This window comes from Falco biarmicus, chromosome 5 (assembly GCF_023638135.1).
Source record: "Falco biarmicus isolate bFalBia1 chromosome 5, bFalBia1.pri, whole genome shotgun sequence".
NCBI classification, from domain to species: domain Eukaryota; kingdom Metazoa; phylum Chordata; class Aves; order Falconiformes; family Falconidae; genus Falco; species Falco biarmicus.
In genome coordinates this window covers 55,517,162-55,535,512 of record NC_079292.1, presented here as the reverse complement: position 1 = coordinate 55,535,512, position 18,351 = coordinate 55,517,162, and the positions used below count along the sequence as shown (strand labels likewise).

At 43.5% G+C, this 18,351-nt stretch overlaps 2 protein-coding genes and 1 non-coding gene across 5 annotated transcripts in view; all 3 read right to left on the bottom strand.

Moving 5' to 3' along the window:
• LUC7L2 (LUC7 like 2, pre-mRNA splicing factor) overlaps nucleotides 1–14,258 on the bottom strand; it is a 35,571-nt gene extending 21,313 nt beyond the window's left edge. For 2 of the 3 annotated variants that reach the window (XM_056341581.1, XM_056341582.1), the window contains exons 1-2: nucleotides 13,903–14,258; nucleotides 3,683–3,777 (exon numbers count right to left, since the gene is read on the bottom strand). In XM_056341581.1, coding sequence (XP_056197556.1) covers nucleotides 3,683–3,777; nucleotides 13,903–13,963 — 156 coding nt within the window. In that variant the 5' untranslated portion in view covers nucleotides 13,964–14,258. Of the gene's footprint in view, nucleotides 1–3,682; nucleotides 3,778–5,514; nucleotides 5,586–13,902 lie in introns of all 3 variants that reach the window. The other variant, XM_056341583.1, reaches the window with a different exon arrangement.
• Nucleotides 14,259–17,013: 2,755 nt separating this feature from the next.
• On the bottom strand, nucleotides 17,014–18,064 carry FMC1 (formation of mitochondrial complex V assembly factor 1 homolog). The gene is made up of 2 exons (XM_056341584.1): nucleotides 17,381–18,064; nucleotides 17,014–17,265 (listed from the first exon to the last, which is right to left on the bottom strand). The coding sequence occupies exons 1-2, from the start codon at nucleotides 17,516–17,518 to the stop codon at nucleotides 17,071–17,073; spliced, it is 333 nt and encodes a 110-aa protein (XP_056197559.1). The 5' UTR covers nucleotides 17,519–18,064; the 3' UTR covers nucleotides 17,014–17,070.
• Nucleotides 18,065–18,133: 69 nt separating this feature from the next.
• TRNAR-CCU (transfer RNA arginine (anticodon CCU)) lies at nucleotides 18,134–18,206 on the bottom strand. Its single transcript has one exon. It is a non-coding gene; the product is annotated as a tRNA-Arg (tRNA).
• Between the last annotated feature and the right edge of the window lie 145 nt (nucleotides 18,207–18,351).

The window sequence follows — 18,351 nt, the reverse complement described above, 5'->3', positions numbered from 1 at the left end:
CTCCGCCAGGCACTAAGACACCTCTGATGGACTGACTTCAAATTTTCAAGTCTACAAAACCTAGCAGCACAAAACCATGTCCCTAAATAAAATGAAACAAAATAAAACAGGAATGTAACCCAAATCTCTGATTTAAGTAGGTAACAATTGAAGTTCATTAACAGACTAGACAAGTCTATCCAGAAAAGTGGAATAAGAGGGTAACTGATACAGAATGAACTGTTCCATTGGCAACAGCAGCTAGAAGAATTAAATTACAGAATACATAAAATTTTTTTATGGCTTTACACTCCTAAATAAAATATTTAGGGTTCCCTTCAAGATAATTTTCTTGTTCCTTTAAATACAAACTACTCTGAGGGAGCAAGACATAGAAAAGTGCAAAAGCAAGCTCAAAAAAATAGGAAGCTGTGCATTGTTCTTAACCTAGACAACCTAGTTTTCCTAGTAAAACTCAAAACTTTACTAATTTGTATGGATGCTTTTTTCCTGAAATGTTTCTAATGTTAACCAGAAGGTAAATCTGATCAAAGAAACGTGAGGGAAAATACCAACTGCAAATGTTCTGCAGGAGTCTATAAAAATAACAAGAGACTTTGCATAGTATTCTTAAAAATAAGCGCACACTTCATCTAACAATAGAAGAGATAACGCATGCAGAAATCTGGACAACAAAGAGAAAGTCTCCTATCTTTTAAGAAAAGTATACACATACTACTTCTACCAATACATAGCAGCCTGGGGAACATGATTTTATTGTCAAGAGAAATCAATTCCTTGGCAGAGTTTTGGTTATTTGGCCATTAAGGAAAAGAACACACTAAATTAACAGAGCCTACTCATATGAGTCATTCTGTTTCTCTTGCATTATCTGTGAATGTCCTTCCTGAGTGGTTTTGAAAGCGTGGGTAAATCAGAACAGCACAGAAGTCTGGGTTTTGCAGATGGGAACAGCAATACGCAGTTCGTAAGAATTGCGCTATCTTGTGAAACACACACACACACAAAAAGGGCAATTAATGTCCAGTTATTTCCAGTATGTCCCCAGAGAATTTATTCTTCCAGAAGCATAAGACTCTGGACTTAAATTAAAAAAAATAAAAATTCACTCAATCTTTGTTAACTACAGACCTTGAACATGCAAATGCATCAAAATTTTCCTATGAAAACTCCAGTCATTTTCCAAAACAATGATAAACTGTTTAGTCACACTACATCCTTCTTGCCCTTTTAAAAACTGCTATTGAGAGAAGATCCATTTCTTCAGACCCATGATGAGGCAAAAGCAGAACATCACATGGGTCAGATAAAGCCTGTCTCTTACGAGTCCCTTTCTACTACTCCCGCTGAAAGGATTAAACTAGTCATTGGTTTTTTGGACCCAGAATTGCATCGCTGAACACATTTTGCAGTATGGTGACTAACTGCATCATGATGAGAAAGAGGGAAAAAAAAACCCCAAACCCAAACAAAATTAAAAAAAAACCCAAAACACAACACAAAAAACCAGAGAGGGATATTCATATTCACTGAATAAGCTGTTTAATTTAGTACTCCAAGAGCAGCAGCAGAATCCAGTATGAGACAGATGAGAACTTCAGGACTTAAACTGGGTAAGTAGGCTCAAACTACGTGCTTGGTCTGCACCATAAGAGGCATTACTGGCATGATACCTACAACTTTGTAAGTTCTAAAGATAAACACTTCATACTTCTTAAAGACAGCTGTTCCAGAAATCTCTGCTTATAGAAATTAGACCACAATGAAAAGCTGTAAAATTAATCTTTTAACAGTATCTTCTTATGGATTCTGACCAATGATTTTGTATGTTTTTATAGCATACTGGTATATCCCGTATCGTCCCCCATCCATGAGCTATTTTGCTCATCACACAACCAAAACACTGCACAACGTAACAGATGGGTGAAGAGGAACACATTCTTCTCCTTTCTCCCCCCCCCCCCCCCCCCCCCCCATTTTGTTTCGGCAGTAATGCACAGAAAAGTTAAAAATAAAACTAAATATGCATTGAGGCACAATACATTGCTATCACTTACTGAAAAGAACTACTTGAAGGTAAGGAAATTATGTGCAACATGCAGTATCTTCAGTGCAAATTATCTTCAGTATATGCCAAACACACCACGTTAAATTCAAGACAACTGATTTCTGTGATGTGACAGAACTTTGCAATTCAAAAGAAAAAGCAATGTCTTTTAAGGATAGGGAAAAAATATATTAGGAAGCAGCAAGACTTAGGAAGCTCAACAACTGGGCATTTTCTATTCTGCTGCCTTTTTTAATTAAGATAAATGTTAAGTTCTCTAGTTCAATTCTACTCTTTATTTTGCCTCTTTGTCCCTGCTTCTCAGCAAATTACAGTTGTGCATACTTTTGCAGGGATTCTTAAGAAGGATGGACAGACTGCAACTGTTGACCTGTCAGTAGAAGTATCAAAATTAGTAAAACAAACAGAAGTAGTGTATGCATGCACCTTTGAAGACCCTTCAATCAACCAAAAATGTTATTTCAATTTCAAATCACAGCTACTTGGAAAGCATGTTAGAGGCCAGGTGACAGGGAAATCAGTTACCAAGTCTACATATTTCAGTTTTCCATTTTGCAAATTAATTTCATTCTGCATTTCATCAAAGGCTCTAGTCAAGTTAGCCATTCAGAATGATACAGCACAGACAACCAGTAACACTTCAAATAATCCTTAAGACAGGTTTTCCAGTACTTACTTTCCCCTCTGCCACAGGGTAAGAAGATGTGCCAACATCAATAAAAGCTACCAAAGCACAGCACTAAGAATTGTAGGCACACAAGACTCTGCATAGCATCATACTACATTTCTCTACAGTTAATTATTCTAACGTCACGGAACATCAGATTAAATAATCAATGCAACATAACTCACCTGCCTTTCACAAAGAATGTACTACTTTAATCAGGCACCACAAGATAAAGCACGGGCACACTACAAAGTTATGGCACGTGTCAAAGTCCCTTACTTGCTATCCTCAGAGGAACCACTACTACGGAGTACACAAAAATCCAAGTCAAACAAGTTACTAATATGCCATAAATCGAGGTTTTCAAACTGCCAAAGAATTTGTGAAAACAGCACAGTAACTGGATATTGTACAATAAGCATCACTATCATAGTAAATGTATCTCAGCTTCTACAAATGTAATTATTTGAACTTTCAAATGTTTTCACTAAAATATTTCTGAAGAAAAAAACCCCACCTCTCTTCACTATACAAATATTTGTGTGGGGTGCTTTCTTAAAACTTTATGTTGTAGTGAGAAAGTAATTTCCCGATTTATGCACAAATAATACTTCCTTTTTTTCTACTAGTTGCAACTGTACCAGCTCAAAACCACTTTGCTATAGTGCAATTCATGTACGTGGCATTACCTATTTCATTAAAGTTTTTTTATGTTACAGCAAACAATGTTGAATTTGCAAGTAATTATTAGCATACAGAACAGGAAACTTTGAAAAATTAACCTCATAATGTGTAAATCAGTTGTTTATAGAAGTTTCTCTGAACCACCAGCGAGCACTAGAAAAGATATTTGCTGAAAACCATGAAATTAAGAGACGTTACAGAGAACACATGTGATTCGATTTCTCCATTCTTATCTAAATAAAACTCAAGATTTAGGTACATACAGTTCCAGAGAGCACATCATGAGGGCAGCAGTTGAGAAGGTGGCTCTTGCACACTCTGTCATCACTGAATTTGATTCGCTGACGGGTCGTGTCACCTGCAATATAGAAATCAGCACATTCCACATTAGAAATCTGGGGAAGCCAGGCATGTTCTGCAGGTTACATGCAAAGCATTAACCCTGCCCTGTCACATAGTGAAGGTCTATGGAAACTAGAACTTAAAACTATATGCTTCTTTGCCAAATAACACCAAAAACACAAATACGTGTTTTAATGCTCTATAATGCTATTTAAAATACCTCTCACACTTCCCTTTCAAAAATGCAGGGTGAAAAGTGCTTGAAACCAGAAAGACAACATTAGCTTAAAAACACTTTGCTACAACAGCATTTGTTAAATGAGCTATATAATGTTCTATTCAGATTTTGCATGAAATAGTGGTGTATTTTTATGCAACAATTAGCATATAAAAGCAGCCTCATAAACAGAAAATGATACACACTGAGTCTTCACCGAATCCCACCTGATACTCATTTTATGATTTTGTTCTTGGATGCAATGCACCCTCTTAATTCTGATGGGAGTAGCATAAAGAGTTGGCAGAAGAATGATTTTAAATGCTTACAAACCTGAAAAAAAGTCAAACATATGGACATAGCCTATATGCAAAATTATTTTACAGATGTTTGCACATCTCCGTATCATAAGCCTTTTGGGTTTTGTTTTTTTCTTTTCTACATGCTGCTTGTTGGGCTGGGAACATCTTAATTGTATCTTCATGGCGGGTTGCAGTTCCTGCATCAGCAGAAGCACCAACCTGCCGACACACTGAGGTCGAATTGTAAGTTCAAATAACCCCATCTTGGAGCAAGACCTAAAGTCTTCAGAACAATGTAAACAGCTGGTATTTTGGGGATTAGGCCAGAAATATCTTTTCCATCGAGTCATAACATAATTGTCACTATTTGAGATTTGGAAGAGAGATGACTGCTATGGCTCTCTTGTTGTTAAGATGCAGGCATGATAAAACATCTTACTCTCTCTCAGGAGGTATCTATTTATTAATTTTTTAAAACACAATAACTTGTTAAGATCTCGAGTAATTGAAAACCTACTGGTGAATTACTGAAGCAAGAAGGGCTGCTGAGGGCAGGGAAAGGGGGGAAAAGACATACATTGACTTCAGATAGCAGCCTTTTCCATTTCATCAAATATTTTAAAGAGTGTAGATCCATTTTGCAGTTATTAAAGATTTTTTAAGGCTTCATGACCTCTAACACTGAGAAGTTTGAATCTATTAAATAATTCAAGAAGCCAAATTCATTACTGAGGTAATGACAACAAAAGGGAATTAAAAAAATCAATCTCTTACTAGTCAAGCCTTTCTTACTATTATGTCATCAGATTTTTAAATATCAGTTCTATGCATAGGATGCTAATATATAACATTTTCAGATGGGCCAAGTTTCAGATTATTAAGCAAACAGAAGTTTCCAAAAACACCACGTTTAATTTGTCTGCAGGATAAAACAGTTAAAACCTGTAATCCACATGCTAAAGACAGCTTCAAAGCAGTTCAACAATAGGTTTTCTAGAAGGTGAACTTACTGCTCAGTTATACTTACACTACTAAAAATTCAGAGCATTCCCCTTATGATCATGCCTGCTACTGCAGTAAAGAGTTTTGAGTTTTCCTTTCCTTTCTTTTTTTTGTTGGTTTTTTTTGTTTGGGTTTTTTTCCGCTTTTAGGAGGTGGATCCATATTTTTTTAAACACATAACTGCGTTTGTTCCACATTCATTAACACATCTGAAAAGTTATTGATAACTCACGGCTCGGCGAATGCGGGGCCTTTCTGACACTCCCTTGCAGATTGATGTAGGCAGGCAAAGATACATTGAACCTTTATAAATAAAACAAGGGGCCAGATTGTTCAGTTTGTATAGAATAATAGACTCTGCCAGCAATTTTAACACAGCATCTAGAAATACATGTTGACTGTAAAGATTCTTCTATACAAAGACACATGAACAAAATTAAGAAAAGTATTTTAAAAAATACAGCTGATTGCCTCATAGCACTAACCTACCAGGAATCAAGAAGTTACCAAGACCAGAAATTGCTGAAAGACTCACAGTTCCTTAAGTTGGTAAGCAGCATTTTCACAAATTACTTCAACATCTAGACGTAGCTTTTTTCACACCTCTACCACAACTAGGAATTAATGCTACAGCTGCAATACATTCTGTTTTCATCTAAGTGTAAGTGGCTAGTGTGATAATCACAATTACCAAACTGAGGTAAGGCAACATGGGGGGCGGGGTGGGGTGGGGGGGTGTGTGTGGTGTGTGGAAGGTAGCAGAAACTGATCAATGACAGCCTCAAGAACACATTCCACCTTTCGGTTCCAACGTTTATTCTTTCTGCACTGTGCCTTTGGTCTAGTATTTACGAGGCTTTCAGAAAAGCTCCCATACACGGAACACGCAGATATTTATCTTTTCCTTTCTATGAAAAGCAGTTCCATACATTCGCATTTCTTTTTAACTTATGCCTTTTCAGAAGGAAAGGTTTATCAAAAGGAAAAGGTGCCATATACTATGTCCTAACAATGACTGAATTTTGTGTCCCTCTGGCAGCTCATTCCCTAGTCTGGTAACCTCAGAGGAAAATGTTTTTACTTCTTCATGAATTTTGTGAGCCTCAGTACCCCTACATAGCACAGACCTGTTGGCAGACAGAGAGGATGCATTCTGCTGCTGCCCTAACAGACGAATCATCTTGAGTAGGTGATGACCTGGGGTCTACACAGGTTGCTGGGGGGAGGTGGGGGGGGGCAGGGAATAAAATCTACAGATCCACTATATGCCTGACATTCAGCCTATAGTGAAAGAGACTTTTGCAGACGCCTTCTAAGAATTAAAAGAACGTGAATAGATGTGTTCTTAAGCCAAGGACTTCAGTGGTACATCAGGTAACCAAGATGCTGCTTTTCTTTGTCAAACTGTACATAGGCTGATACACTCGCACTGTCAAACAGTTGTGTGAATGCTAAGCAATGTTTGTGAGTATTAAAAAAGGCTTTCTATATTCTGTAAGAAAATAATAACATCTAGGTACCATGTAGCTGTGATCACCTAAATTTTAGAAGTATCCTTAAATGTTTGTAAAGAGGCCACTACGACTGATATTTCAGACCTTATTACAAGATCTATTTTCATAGGTAAATAATTAAGTTAGCTCAGAATAGCAACTTATTTAACCCTGCCTCTGAAGAACAGCGGAGTGTTCAACTACTTGATCTTTAGAACTCATGCTCATTAAAGAAATTAATTTACCAGGGCATTAAAGGAGTCAACACCTATTACTATAAGCCATCCCTGTGTTTCCAATTAGATTTTTCTCCATTAAAAAAAAAACACCACATCATATGATTGATAAAATTTGTATGGAGATTCAGAAAAATTTAAATATTCCTCAAGAAGCAGCAGCCTCAGTTTTACTGAAAGTACCTGGCCCAAACCACATTTCTGTAAGAGATTACTTTCCCGATGAATAAAGAACTTTGAAAACACAATTGAAACAATTCAGGAAGGAAAAAAAAAAAAAAAGAAAAGAAAAAGAAAAAAAGGCCAAATACCAAGGCAATTTCTACACTTGCATATCTTATATCCTTTATAAGCATAAAGAAACCACACAACTAGAGCGACAAACATTAAGATGATGGCAGTAATGTAAAGTCTCTAAAGGAAATTTTCTAGTTTGTATTAAACATGCTGACTACAAAAGTAACATCAGTATTCAAGACCAATGCAAACTGCTGATTAAGGAACCATCTAGAAGTTAAGATCACAATGGGCACTTGTGCTATACAATTCATTCTGAACTCCCAAGTCTAACCTATTAACAAGCCTCTAAAATACACTGAACAGGAATGTTGATCACAAACCAGCAGAATGAACATTTACATATCAACAATGACAACATTATAAAATGCTTATAACAATGATTTATTTGATCCAGCACCTCTTACTATTTTACCATAATACACTACTAACAATAATGCCAGTGCATTGGTGAGAATTACCCTTTATAATCCAACTGTCACCTCTAATCGCAAATTAATGGTGCAAACCATGCAAAGACAACAACGTGCAATTTCATTGTCATGCTGTTGACTTCCTGCATTAGGCTACACCAACCAAAACCAACCAGCTTTCCACTCAAGTTTTTGAAGTATGAGTCTCAACGTGTTGGCAAGAGACTCCAAAAGCTTTACTCAGGAAGAGCTACTAACTGGGTGGACTATCAGGATAAAGACTTCATGTCAAACTTCATCAGCAAAGCAAGGCCTGTATAACAAGTATTCAACATCATTATTTAATTGAGGCTCATGCAGTGACAGAAGATCCTGTCCATGCTACACACAACTAATTCTGATATTATTGTCACTAACACTGGATGCATCTTTACTGTAACACCTTTAGAACAATATACTTCCAAGTAGGACTGCTTGTTTTTTACACTATGACTGAATTAATACTTGTGAATGCAGAAAATAATGAAACTATTTTTTCGTTAATGCGTTACAAGTGGAACAAATACAGGAGTGATTTTCAATGAGGTATGAATATACCCATGTGCTTCTTCATAAATGTCATTTCATATGGTGTCCCAAATCGAGAGTAGAAAAATCCCTTGTCATTCCCTGTTCCCCTCATTTTCAAGGGCTAGAGTACTAGAACTTTATAATGGAGGCAGCAAATACAGTTCATTAAACATGACCATTGCTCTTAAAGCCTTCTGATCACTCCTGATTGACAAATACAGAACCTTTTAATGAAATTCATGTGTTGCTACTACTTTCAGATTTCTGAGCTGTTAATCAATTCCACATTTTGGGTAGGTTTTCCAGAAATTTATGTATACAAGATACTTTCTTCTGCCTTTACTTTGCTGCTGCTCCATATTTGAAAAAAGAGCTCTCTGAGGCCCTTGGCTCCCTAACCTGACTCGCAGCCTGAGGCTACCCAAATGTCTAGTGGTCCTCCAGTAATGTACAAGATACTGAAACTTCAAAAGCACATACCACCTTCCACACACAAGTGTAAAGCAAAGTGCAAAACAAAATCTATGTACCCTGAATATGCCAACATCAACTCACTACCCATCCTTAAGTACACAGAGAACTCTTCCAATAATCTCATATGGAAACTAAAAAATTTAAAAATAAGTTACAAGTTCTAAATGACACCTCTGTTTCCATATACAGCATGTCAAACAAACAGCAGATGATTAAGATAAGCACAAGGGTGTCACTTCAACTCCTCCCAAACAAGGAGGACAGAGAAGTCACACATTAATAACCACTATTAAGCATAACTGAAGTGGTTAGCACAAAACAGAAAAGCTGATTAAGACGTGAATAGATGCAAAACCGAAATTTTAAGTTTCAATGCCAGAAGATGATGATTAAAAAAAACCAAGAGTTTTACTAGTAACAGGCGAAGTACAGAAGTAAAGACTTAAAGCAGTTTGGCTCAAAAAGCTAGCAGGTGAAACAAAAGAGATGCTAATTGGCACTATATATACAGGTTCTGTGTATCTAGAGGCTTCTAAGATTTTTCTGCTTAATCACATAGCGCAATATTTGTTAAGATGCTTGTGGTATCATTTCCATGACCACATGTAAGTCTCAGAAGCACACACAAATGTACCTGTCTCTTAAGAAGAATCTAATTAACTCTGCTAGTTTTTCACAGCTGTAGACTATAACCTAATTTCGATGTAGTGACAATTATAAAGAAACAACAACAACCAACAAACAAACCAAAACCATCACCACATTTCTTTGTGACAGTCGGGTCTTAGCAATTTCAAGATGTGTTGCTTCAGGGCCAGCTGGATCTGCTCTGTCTGCACTACTGTCAGAATGATCCTGCTCCACCCTCTGCTTCTAACCCGTTCCTCACACACGAAGGCAGAGCAGGTCACTGACCTGTCAGAAAACAAACCAGTTGAGCAAGACAACTTGTTTTAAGATAACATGGGATCTTTACAATCAAGCCTTTTTAAGGAAAACTTGGCAATCTTTGCTCATTTCAGCTATATTCTGGGGAAGAAAAAAAAAATCCTATGGTATTAATATCAATCGATAACATTTTGCTCAATTTGTAAATGACTATTTATTTTACAAAGTTAGGATCCTATTTGTAAGGATCCCTCCTGTTTTCTAGAGACTATTCTCTAGAATGGCAAAACCAGCGTTTACCTAAGCATATTTATTCAATTTTACAGCTGAAAAATAGTATTAAAAAAATAAAAATCACTTTTCTATAAGCTTATTCCTAATACTTCTGAGTGATGAGCTCCTGCAGCTCTGGTCATTAACAATAAATTCAAACTGAACTAACCTTTTACCTATTGACACATGTAATAAAAACTCCTTTAGTTTAAGTGCTAACAGTAAAAAACCGTATGAAGAAAACATTTGTATCTAAATACCTAAGATTAGCACTTGTCTTCAGCACTCCTTATTTCTCAATATTTGGGAAACCCACACAACATATTCAGTAGTTTATATTTACTTAAGCTTCTCTTTTTTTAAGTACGTTGGGTTATCAGTACTTGGAATGATACTTCAGAGAAGCGTTTTTTCCAGTCTGCAGTCATGACTCCATTAAATTAGTCCATCTTTTTACAAACACGAAAATCTAAGCTGCCTTTTTTGTTTTTTAACTTTTCGAATTTTTGGCATGGTTGACATCCAATCCAGTTCCCCAGTTCTTGTCAGAGAAGCATGCAAGAGAAGTTCGTTAGGTATATTTAAGGTATTTAAAAAAAAAAAGTTTGTTTTTAAATAATATACTTTTCGAGGTTTGTAACAGAGGCATACCTGCTATTTACAGAATGATTTCATTGTACTGACATTAACAATACAACTGCTTTTCAGATATCCCAGATAAATTCCAAGAATTGTAACGCACTGGAAACTCCTGAAGAGCATCTGCCAAGTCCCTTCTGTTTCACTTCTGTCAGGTGTCTGTCACATGAGCAAAGGCAAGCACAGAGCAGCAGGGCACTGGTCTGAACAGCTGGCAAAGAGGCTGCCTGAACCTCAGATCCTGGCAGGTACTAGGCAGCAGTTCATCACATGTTGAGTGACACTGTGTGACTACAACTGCGTCTATCCCACTGCCAAAACTGAGACAAGGGAGGAAGCAGGCCACTTGCCAAAGCAAGTGACAAAGCTCTTGGTTCTTCCGGCCCACAAGCATAGGGCCTTCTGGGGGAGGATACAGCAAGGGGCAGGCCCAAAGCTACATACTTACTGCTAGACAGCCACATGTTGGGCAGCTACATTTGAAATTAAAAGGCTCCTTACAGTTTATTTTTCATAAATATTCTTACAACTCAGTGGATATTTCCTGAATCAATTTGACCAATGCAGAACTGTGCTTTCTAGGTGTTCTCAGAGCTTAACAGCAAATCCATAAAAACATTTAATAACTACGTCCTCTGAGCTTCTCCATTCCAGCCCCAGGGACACCAGTTATAACGCGCGTGCACAAACTTCCACAATTAACAGCCTACAGCTCATCTCCTAAAACCATGTTTGAGCATCTCGTTGTGGAATTTTCAAAACCATTTTCAGAGCACATTCCTTTCTCTACAAATGATACTATAAACCCCATAAAGTAATACAGACTACGTATTCAGCCACCACTACTGGCTTTGAATTTACCTCTGAGTTTATTCTGTTCCCACTGAAGAGCTCAAATGTTTGATCTGCTTGTATATATAGGTAAGAATTTTAAACTTGCACATTCTAGACTCCTTAAAAAAAAAAACCCCAAAAACAACTGCCGCTGCTGCTGCCCTGCCCCCCCCCCCAACAAAACCAAAAACTCTGTACAAGTATAAAACTGTTAATTAGGAAAGTAAAAAGCACTTTGGTAATTCTGAACATAAACCACAAACACCACCCAAGAAAGATTTTTTATTTTAAAAACATTTTAAACTCTATTGTGTTGCCAGGCAGAGGAAAATCAAAGGCAATGGGGACAAGTGGTGAAATGAGAGCTATGGCCTACCAAGAAATAAACAAATAAAAAAAATCACCATATTCTAATGAAAACCTGCAATTTGCATATTACTAGAAACAGAGTATCTATCAAAGGTGGCAGCAACATAAAAAAAACCACCCCAAACAACCCCAAATCCCACTACTCTCAAGGTTAGCAATCCTTCAATGACCTTGAGCCTGGCCTTGAATTTATTAAGGACCAGGTCTGCAAAAAAGGGATCATTTTCAATTCCTGTACACACTTCATTTAAATATTGCTCCACTGAATTTTTAATATTTTTTTTTTTTTAGAAAACTAGAATGGTATTACACTGAGATCCTCAATTCCCCACTTAATTCAATAACGGAAGCTAGTTTTGCAAACAGTCTTTTCTCCTTATCCTTCCCCATCCTGCCAATTTTGTTTAAATGCTCTCTAGCCAGTTAGTTTCTGAACAGTTCACCCCATGCAGTTTGGGTATTACAGGGCAGGTGGGAGGGTGAATACAATTATCAATAAAATAACTGCTTTCTCATAAAGCTGAAGGAAATCTAGTCTGAAATTGCTTTTCCTGGTTTAGATCTTAGCCATTTAGCATTTTTAAGTGTCACAGGTAAATCCGACTCTTCTCCCACCACCCAACAGAAAACACATTCAAAAATTACAACAGCCCCTGCTCTTTAAACCTTCTGAGTCGTCTTAGGGTAGCTCTGAAACAGCAATCTAGGTGCCAACACTGGGAAGACTTTGAGTTTCACGAGCACAATGTTACTTTGCCAAGCACTCAGACATGCACAGCCACAACAAATCTTCTGGGGTAAGACAAAAAACACCCTAAATCAGATCCTGCATGATGACTACTCACTAACCAGTCTTGCTTTGGAAGGCAATCTCTGCAGAACAGGAGCTTTCCAATGAGATTAACGTGCCTTTGTTTAAAACAACTATAAGCACTTAGCAGAAAGCATTACCGATATACTAGGTATGTAAACACTAGTTACGTTTATTTAAAGTTCTAGATTACACTAAAAAAAGCTGTCAAATCACATTACCCCAGTACCAATAGATGATTGGCACATACAAGGTACATCCCAGCTCATACAGCCTACTCTGTGCATGGTAAAACAGGTAACCATTAATTCAGCACTAAGCTTCAATAAACATGTAACACATTTGTGAGAGTGAGTACAACATCCAGAACATTTAAATAATCTCTAATTGCTGTCTACGCTCGGGCGCAGTATTCCCTTGTTTATAAATAAAATGCTACACAGCATAAAAGGAACTGCTTTTTTCTAGCAGCCTCCAAATTAATTGGATTGATGGGCGACTTCCAGTTCAAACTCTCATGTTGATTGCCACGCACTTTGACAAAAATTCTCAGAAGCTTCACACAGTGATAATCTTCAATTCACTATGTGACCGCAGCATGATCTGAAACCTGACTGTACATCTAGTATCTCCCCCTTGGGATTACTGCCTCTAGATGTTAAGCTTTTAGTTAGCTGTTTGAGGCTTGTTTGTTTTTTAAGAAAATTTGCCCACTAGGGTTAACTACACTCTTTTTCAGAAAGCAGCAGCCATATCCACCTGCTGACTGAAATGATGGTTTGGGTCAGACTTTAGACAAAATTATAGTAACAAAAAAACCGCAAAAAACCCACCACCAAAAAAACCCACCAAAACCTGCTCTACTGAAGCAGCTGCTGGCTGGGGGGAATTTTTCGGCTATCTGAATCTATCACGCTGCTGCCTCCCTCAGAGGTGAGCCGCGCGGGAAGGCTCCGCGGGCGCGCCCTCTGAGGCGCAGTTCCGCTGCGCGCCCCGGGTACCGCGGGGAGCGGGCCTTAAACGGCAGCTGAAGCACCAGCAGGGCCCCCCGCCACTCGGACGCGGCTGGCGCTGGCAGCTCCCCGGGTGGAGGTGGCGCCCGGCTCCCCCGAGCCCCGGGGGCGGCAGCGCCGAAGGCCCCCACCCCGCCGCTGACCTACGGCCTCGGCAGGCCCCGCCCCGCAGGGGGCGGCAGGGAGCAGGCCCCGGGCCTGCCAATCACGGCGAACGGCCGGCCGGCCTGCCCGGTACCGCCGTGACCTCAGGGGCTTCGGCAGCTCCGCCCCCTCCTCCCCTCCCCCGCCCCGGCCGGGGGGCACTTACCGTCCCGGGACGTGCCCATGAGCTGGTCCAGCATGGCGCGCATCTGGGCCTGCGCCGACATCTTGAGCACGCGAGGGCTCGGCGCAGCGCGGCCGAGTCACGCCGAGAGCGGCCTACAAGGCCCGAGGCCCGGCGCGGCGCTCAGCCCTCCCCCTCGCGTCACTCGCGGGCCCGGGCGGAGCCGCTCCCCCGACGCCGCGGGGAGGGCAGGCGGGCGCTGCCTGTCTCGCGCTCCCGGTGGAAAGCGGAGCGGGAAACCTGCCACGCGCCGGCCTCCGTGCCGCCGCCGCCGCCTCCCCTCCCCCCTCCGCTCCTCCCGCTTCCTCTCACGCCTGCCACGCGCGCGCGCCAGCGGTAACGGAAGCCCGCGCGCACGCGCCCTAGGCACCCTCGTCCGCTCCGCGACGTCAGCGCGAGCGGGCCTTGGCCGCCCGCTGATTGGCCACCAAGCGCGGCGTCCGGCCGGTGACGCACCGCGCTGCGAGGCCCACGATTGGGCCGTCGAGCCTTTCACCGGGCTGGGCCCCTGGGGCGCGCCGATTGGCCGAGCGGCTCCGCGCAGCCGCTGTGACGTCGCGGCCGCCGGGTCGGCGGCGGCGCGGCCTGGTCCGCAGTGGGCAGCAGGGAGGCCCGCCGGGAGGGGGCGGTGGGGGCCGTCCCTGCCTTTCCGAGGCGAAACCCAGCCGGGGCAGGCGCAGGGCGGTCGGTTGTAACGTGCCGAAGCACGTGGCTGGGATTAACGCAAAGCGGGCGGGAAGCCTGGGCTGCGCAGGGGGCGCCTCTCACAGCCCCGCCGCCTGGTCCCCAGGACAGACGCGTCCCCTGCGCTGGGCCGCGCTCACCGGGCGACGGAGCGAGCGTGGGTGCGCGTGTCAGCGCTAGCCCTGACGGAGCCTGCCCCTCGCGGACTGGTCCCTGCGTGGGAGTGACGTTCGGCACCGTTGTGTGCAGCTCCGTTCCCTCAAGCCGTCAGCGCAATTACGGTCGCGTTGGTGAGAAAAGCCAGGGCAACAGCCGCCTTTTAGCGCACCTCCCTTAAAACTGAAGCTAATTCAACTTCCAGAGCGCCAACAAGCAGTCTCAAAAAGAACATTTTTCACAATTTATATTCTAACGCCTGCATTTTGCGAGTATCCCTTTCTTAACCACGGCGTTGCCATCTAGTGCCCAAAAGCCGCCAGTGCCTGTCGCCACGATCGGCTCTCGTCCACAGCCAGGGTCGTGTTCAACTCCTAAGGTTAGCTTAATACAAGTAGAGAAAGGGCAACAAAAAAAGCCATTAAAAACCCTACCGCCGACTATCTGGATTTCACAAGGACTTACAGAGAAGATGCAATGCTCTGACTGGAGTCTTCTATAACACGTTTAGGAAAAGATTCCCTGCCCAGTGCCCCCCAGCTATTCAGCACGTCCCAGCTTTGTTTTTTCTTTAATACTCACATTTACTGTTTTAGTCATGACTTTGGATTGAAGGGGAAGTAACTGGAAGAGACACAGCGGTTAAAATTTTCTCTACTTAGTACTTAAGTGTTTAGGGGAAATAGAGAAATTTTAGTTACTATTTTTACCCACACCGTACAACCTTTAACTCTAGGTACTCTTTAAGGAGCATCTATTTCTGGCCAAATTTCAGTTTTTCTTCCAGAACTACTTTCAGTGAGCCATTTATTTTTCTTCTGGAACAATATACTACAGACTTTGGATGGAGTGAGCCCTTAGTCCATCTGGAAGGCAAACTGCAGAATGCAGCAGCTGCATTAAATAACAGAACAAGTAGTACATCACAGCCACTCTTAGGGTATGCTGACTTCGCATAATTTTCATCTACTTTGCTGTAACAGGTTGGTACTTTCTCGCCTGGGCTATCGACACTTCCAAAAAAACTCCGTTTAACTAGTGAGACACTGCAAGAGTTGCAAACCAGATTTTTGGTCTACAGAACCTTAAAACTTGTAGTTCACATCTCCTTACCTGACCTAAGTAGTGCAAATCTTCCCAGATTTAAGGATCTATTGTGCCTCTCCACTATACTTTGGGGATTGGAACTATCCCCAGGTTTCACATACAGGGGAAGAAAAATACATAGAATTACTTCATCTAAATCTATTTGCAATGCTTTTCTGTCAGAATAGTTTGTTTCCCCTGGTAGTGGGGGGGGGGGGGGGGAAGCGCACTTGTTAGCCTTGCTTCTAGCTCCTCCCCCATGTAAACAAGCCTCACATTTTATCCATTGTAAGTCAGCCTGATTACAGATCTCGTGTATCTTTCATACAATTCAACCCTGTTCAGAGAAGAGAGCAGCAACAATTCAAGCCAATACTTCTTTTCTTATAAAAAGAAACTTGCTGTTCCAGATTGCAAGACAAGAAAACTGCAACCTGACTTATCTAGTGTAACTGGCAGTAAGCTGTTCACTTCAGTATTTCTGAGATGCATGGTGTCTAAGAACAGCACAGGAACCCTATAGTCGCAGAGTCAACTGCTTAGAGACACTAAGAAATGTGTAACTTGTGTTTGAATTGTTACCACCAGCTGACTGATATGGAAAAAAAGTATCTTCAAGATGAAAGAGGATTGTGCTACTGCAGTGTCTGTCAGAATCCCCCAAGGTTCTAAAGCGGGGGTCCTCAAACTATGGCCCATGGGCTGGATACGGCCCCCGGTATTTACAGACACCACCCCCCCCCCGCCGGGGGTTGGGGGGGGAAACCAAGCAGCCACAGATGACTGCCTGCCACTGCATCCACACACCGGCCCCCTGTTTAAAAAGTTTGAGGACCCCTGTTCTAAGGAAAGCGCCTTTGCTATTGGGAGGGTAGAAAATTCTGCTTCAGGACCCCCCACGTGGCTGGAAAATCCTACAGTAAACAGGCAAATTCTCTCTTACTTGCAACTCCTTTTAAAGTTTAGCAGTGAAGGCTGTCATGTTTTTCTACTACAAACCACCTATCTCTCTTTCCATGGAGGCTGCCTGTCATACCATGCGTTCAGATCCAAGGGGTGGGCCTGGTACGCTTGATCAACTGGGAAATGGATTCCCAGTTATGGCTCTTTCACACCGTACCGGCAACCTAGAATTGACAGAAGGCACAAGCTAGCAAAGCCAGCCCGTTTCGGTAATTCTAGGATATTTATTCAGGAATAAGTATGTAACACAGTAAAATCATCTTAACCTTTCCCTCCCGGCTGCTGAGGCAACCTGAAGCCCACCAGGCCGGCGACCTCCTCCGGCGAGCGCTCCCCCTTGCCGTGGTACTCCTGGTGAAGGGCCGTGTGCTCCCGGACGCTGCGGAGCAGGCAGAGGTAGGTGGCAGCCTGGAAGTGCAGCTCCTGCTGGGCCCGGCACAGCTTCTCGCTGGTGACCTACAGAGAGGAGGGAACAACCCCGGAGACTTCACACACCCGGCTGCGGGCTCCCGCCTCGCCTCGCCGAGGGGGAGGCAGGACGGAGGAGCGGCAGGGAGGCGCCCGCGCGTACCCGGTGGGCGCGGAAGGCCGCCACGATGTGCCGGTAGGCGGGCGTGTGGCGGTAGGGGCGGCCCGCCCGGCCGCTGGCGTGGCGGAGCTCCCGCAGGAGCCCACGCAGGGTGCGCAGGGGGGAGCCGAGCGCCGCCATCTTTCGCCCCTCCCCCCCGCGCACCAATCGAGCGCCGCCGCCTCGCTGCGGCGGCCAATAAAGAAGCGGCCGGCGCGCGCAGACCTTACCCCCACGCTCTCGGGCCGGGGGCGCAGAAGGAGGCTGGGCTGCGTGCGTTTCCAGGCGGCGCCGTTCCGCCAGCGTGGGCTGTCGAGAACCGAAGTGCGCGATCGCCTTGTCCTACCCGGCCCCCCCAGCCAGCGGCGGTCAAGTGCCGAAGGTCCGAGCGTTCAGGCGGGGGCCGTGCCGTGGCCCGTTTGCGCTCCCCACCACCGCCGCCCCGCGCTAGACCGTTGGGCTGAGGGAGAGGCGGCTCGCCGCCGGCCTCTGCGCTGGGAGCGCGGGCCGAAGGAACCGGAGCGGGATCACGGGGACGCCCCCGGGGCTGTGGGAAGCCGCGCTAGGCCGCAGCCCTGCGCCCCCACCGCCAGCCGCCCACGCGTTTCCGGGGCTGCGGCCTTAAAACGATCCGCAGCCCGTTAGAGCGAGCGCGGGGCACTCGGCCTCCGCGGGAGACGGAGGCCCGCGGCTAGCGCCTGCCGCGGTTTGGAGCGCTGAAGTGCTTGGGCGGGTTGCGGATGCGAAAAATATAGTCACCCCAGATGGGACTCGAACCCACAATCCCTGGCTTAGGAGGCCAATGCCTTATCCATTAGGCCACTGGGGCTGCTGTGAGTCCGTTTCTCTATGTACCTACTTCTTCTCTCTCCCCGCCCCCTTCCTTTTATAGCGCGCGCGGAAGGCCGCTGACTGGGCAGCACCTCCCCGCGCGCGGCCTGGAAGACGCCTGCCGCATGGTGCCCTGGGAGCGC

Bases quoted from the DNA above. Each gene is read 5' to 3' on its own strand.
- FMC1 (XM_056341584.1), bottom strand. From the start codon at position 17,518: ATGGCGGCGCTCGGCTCCCCCCTGCGCACCCTGCGTGGGCTCCTGCGG. The intron at 17,266-17,380 runs GTACGCGCGGGC...TCCTCTCTGTAG, and splicing joins CGGCCTTCCGCGCCCACCGG to GTCACCAGCGAGAAGCTGTG.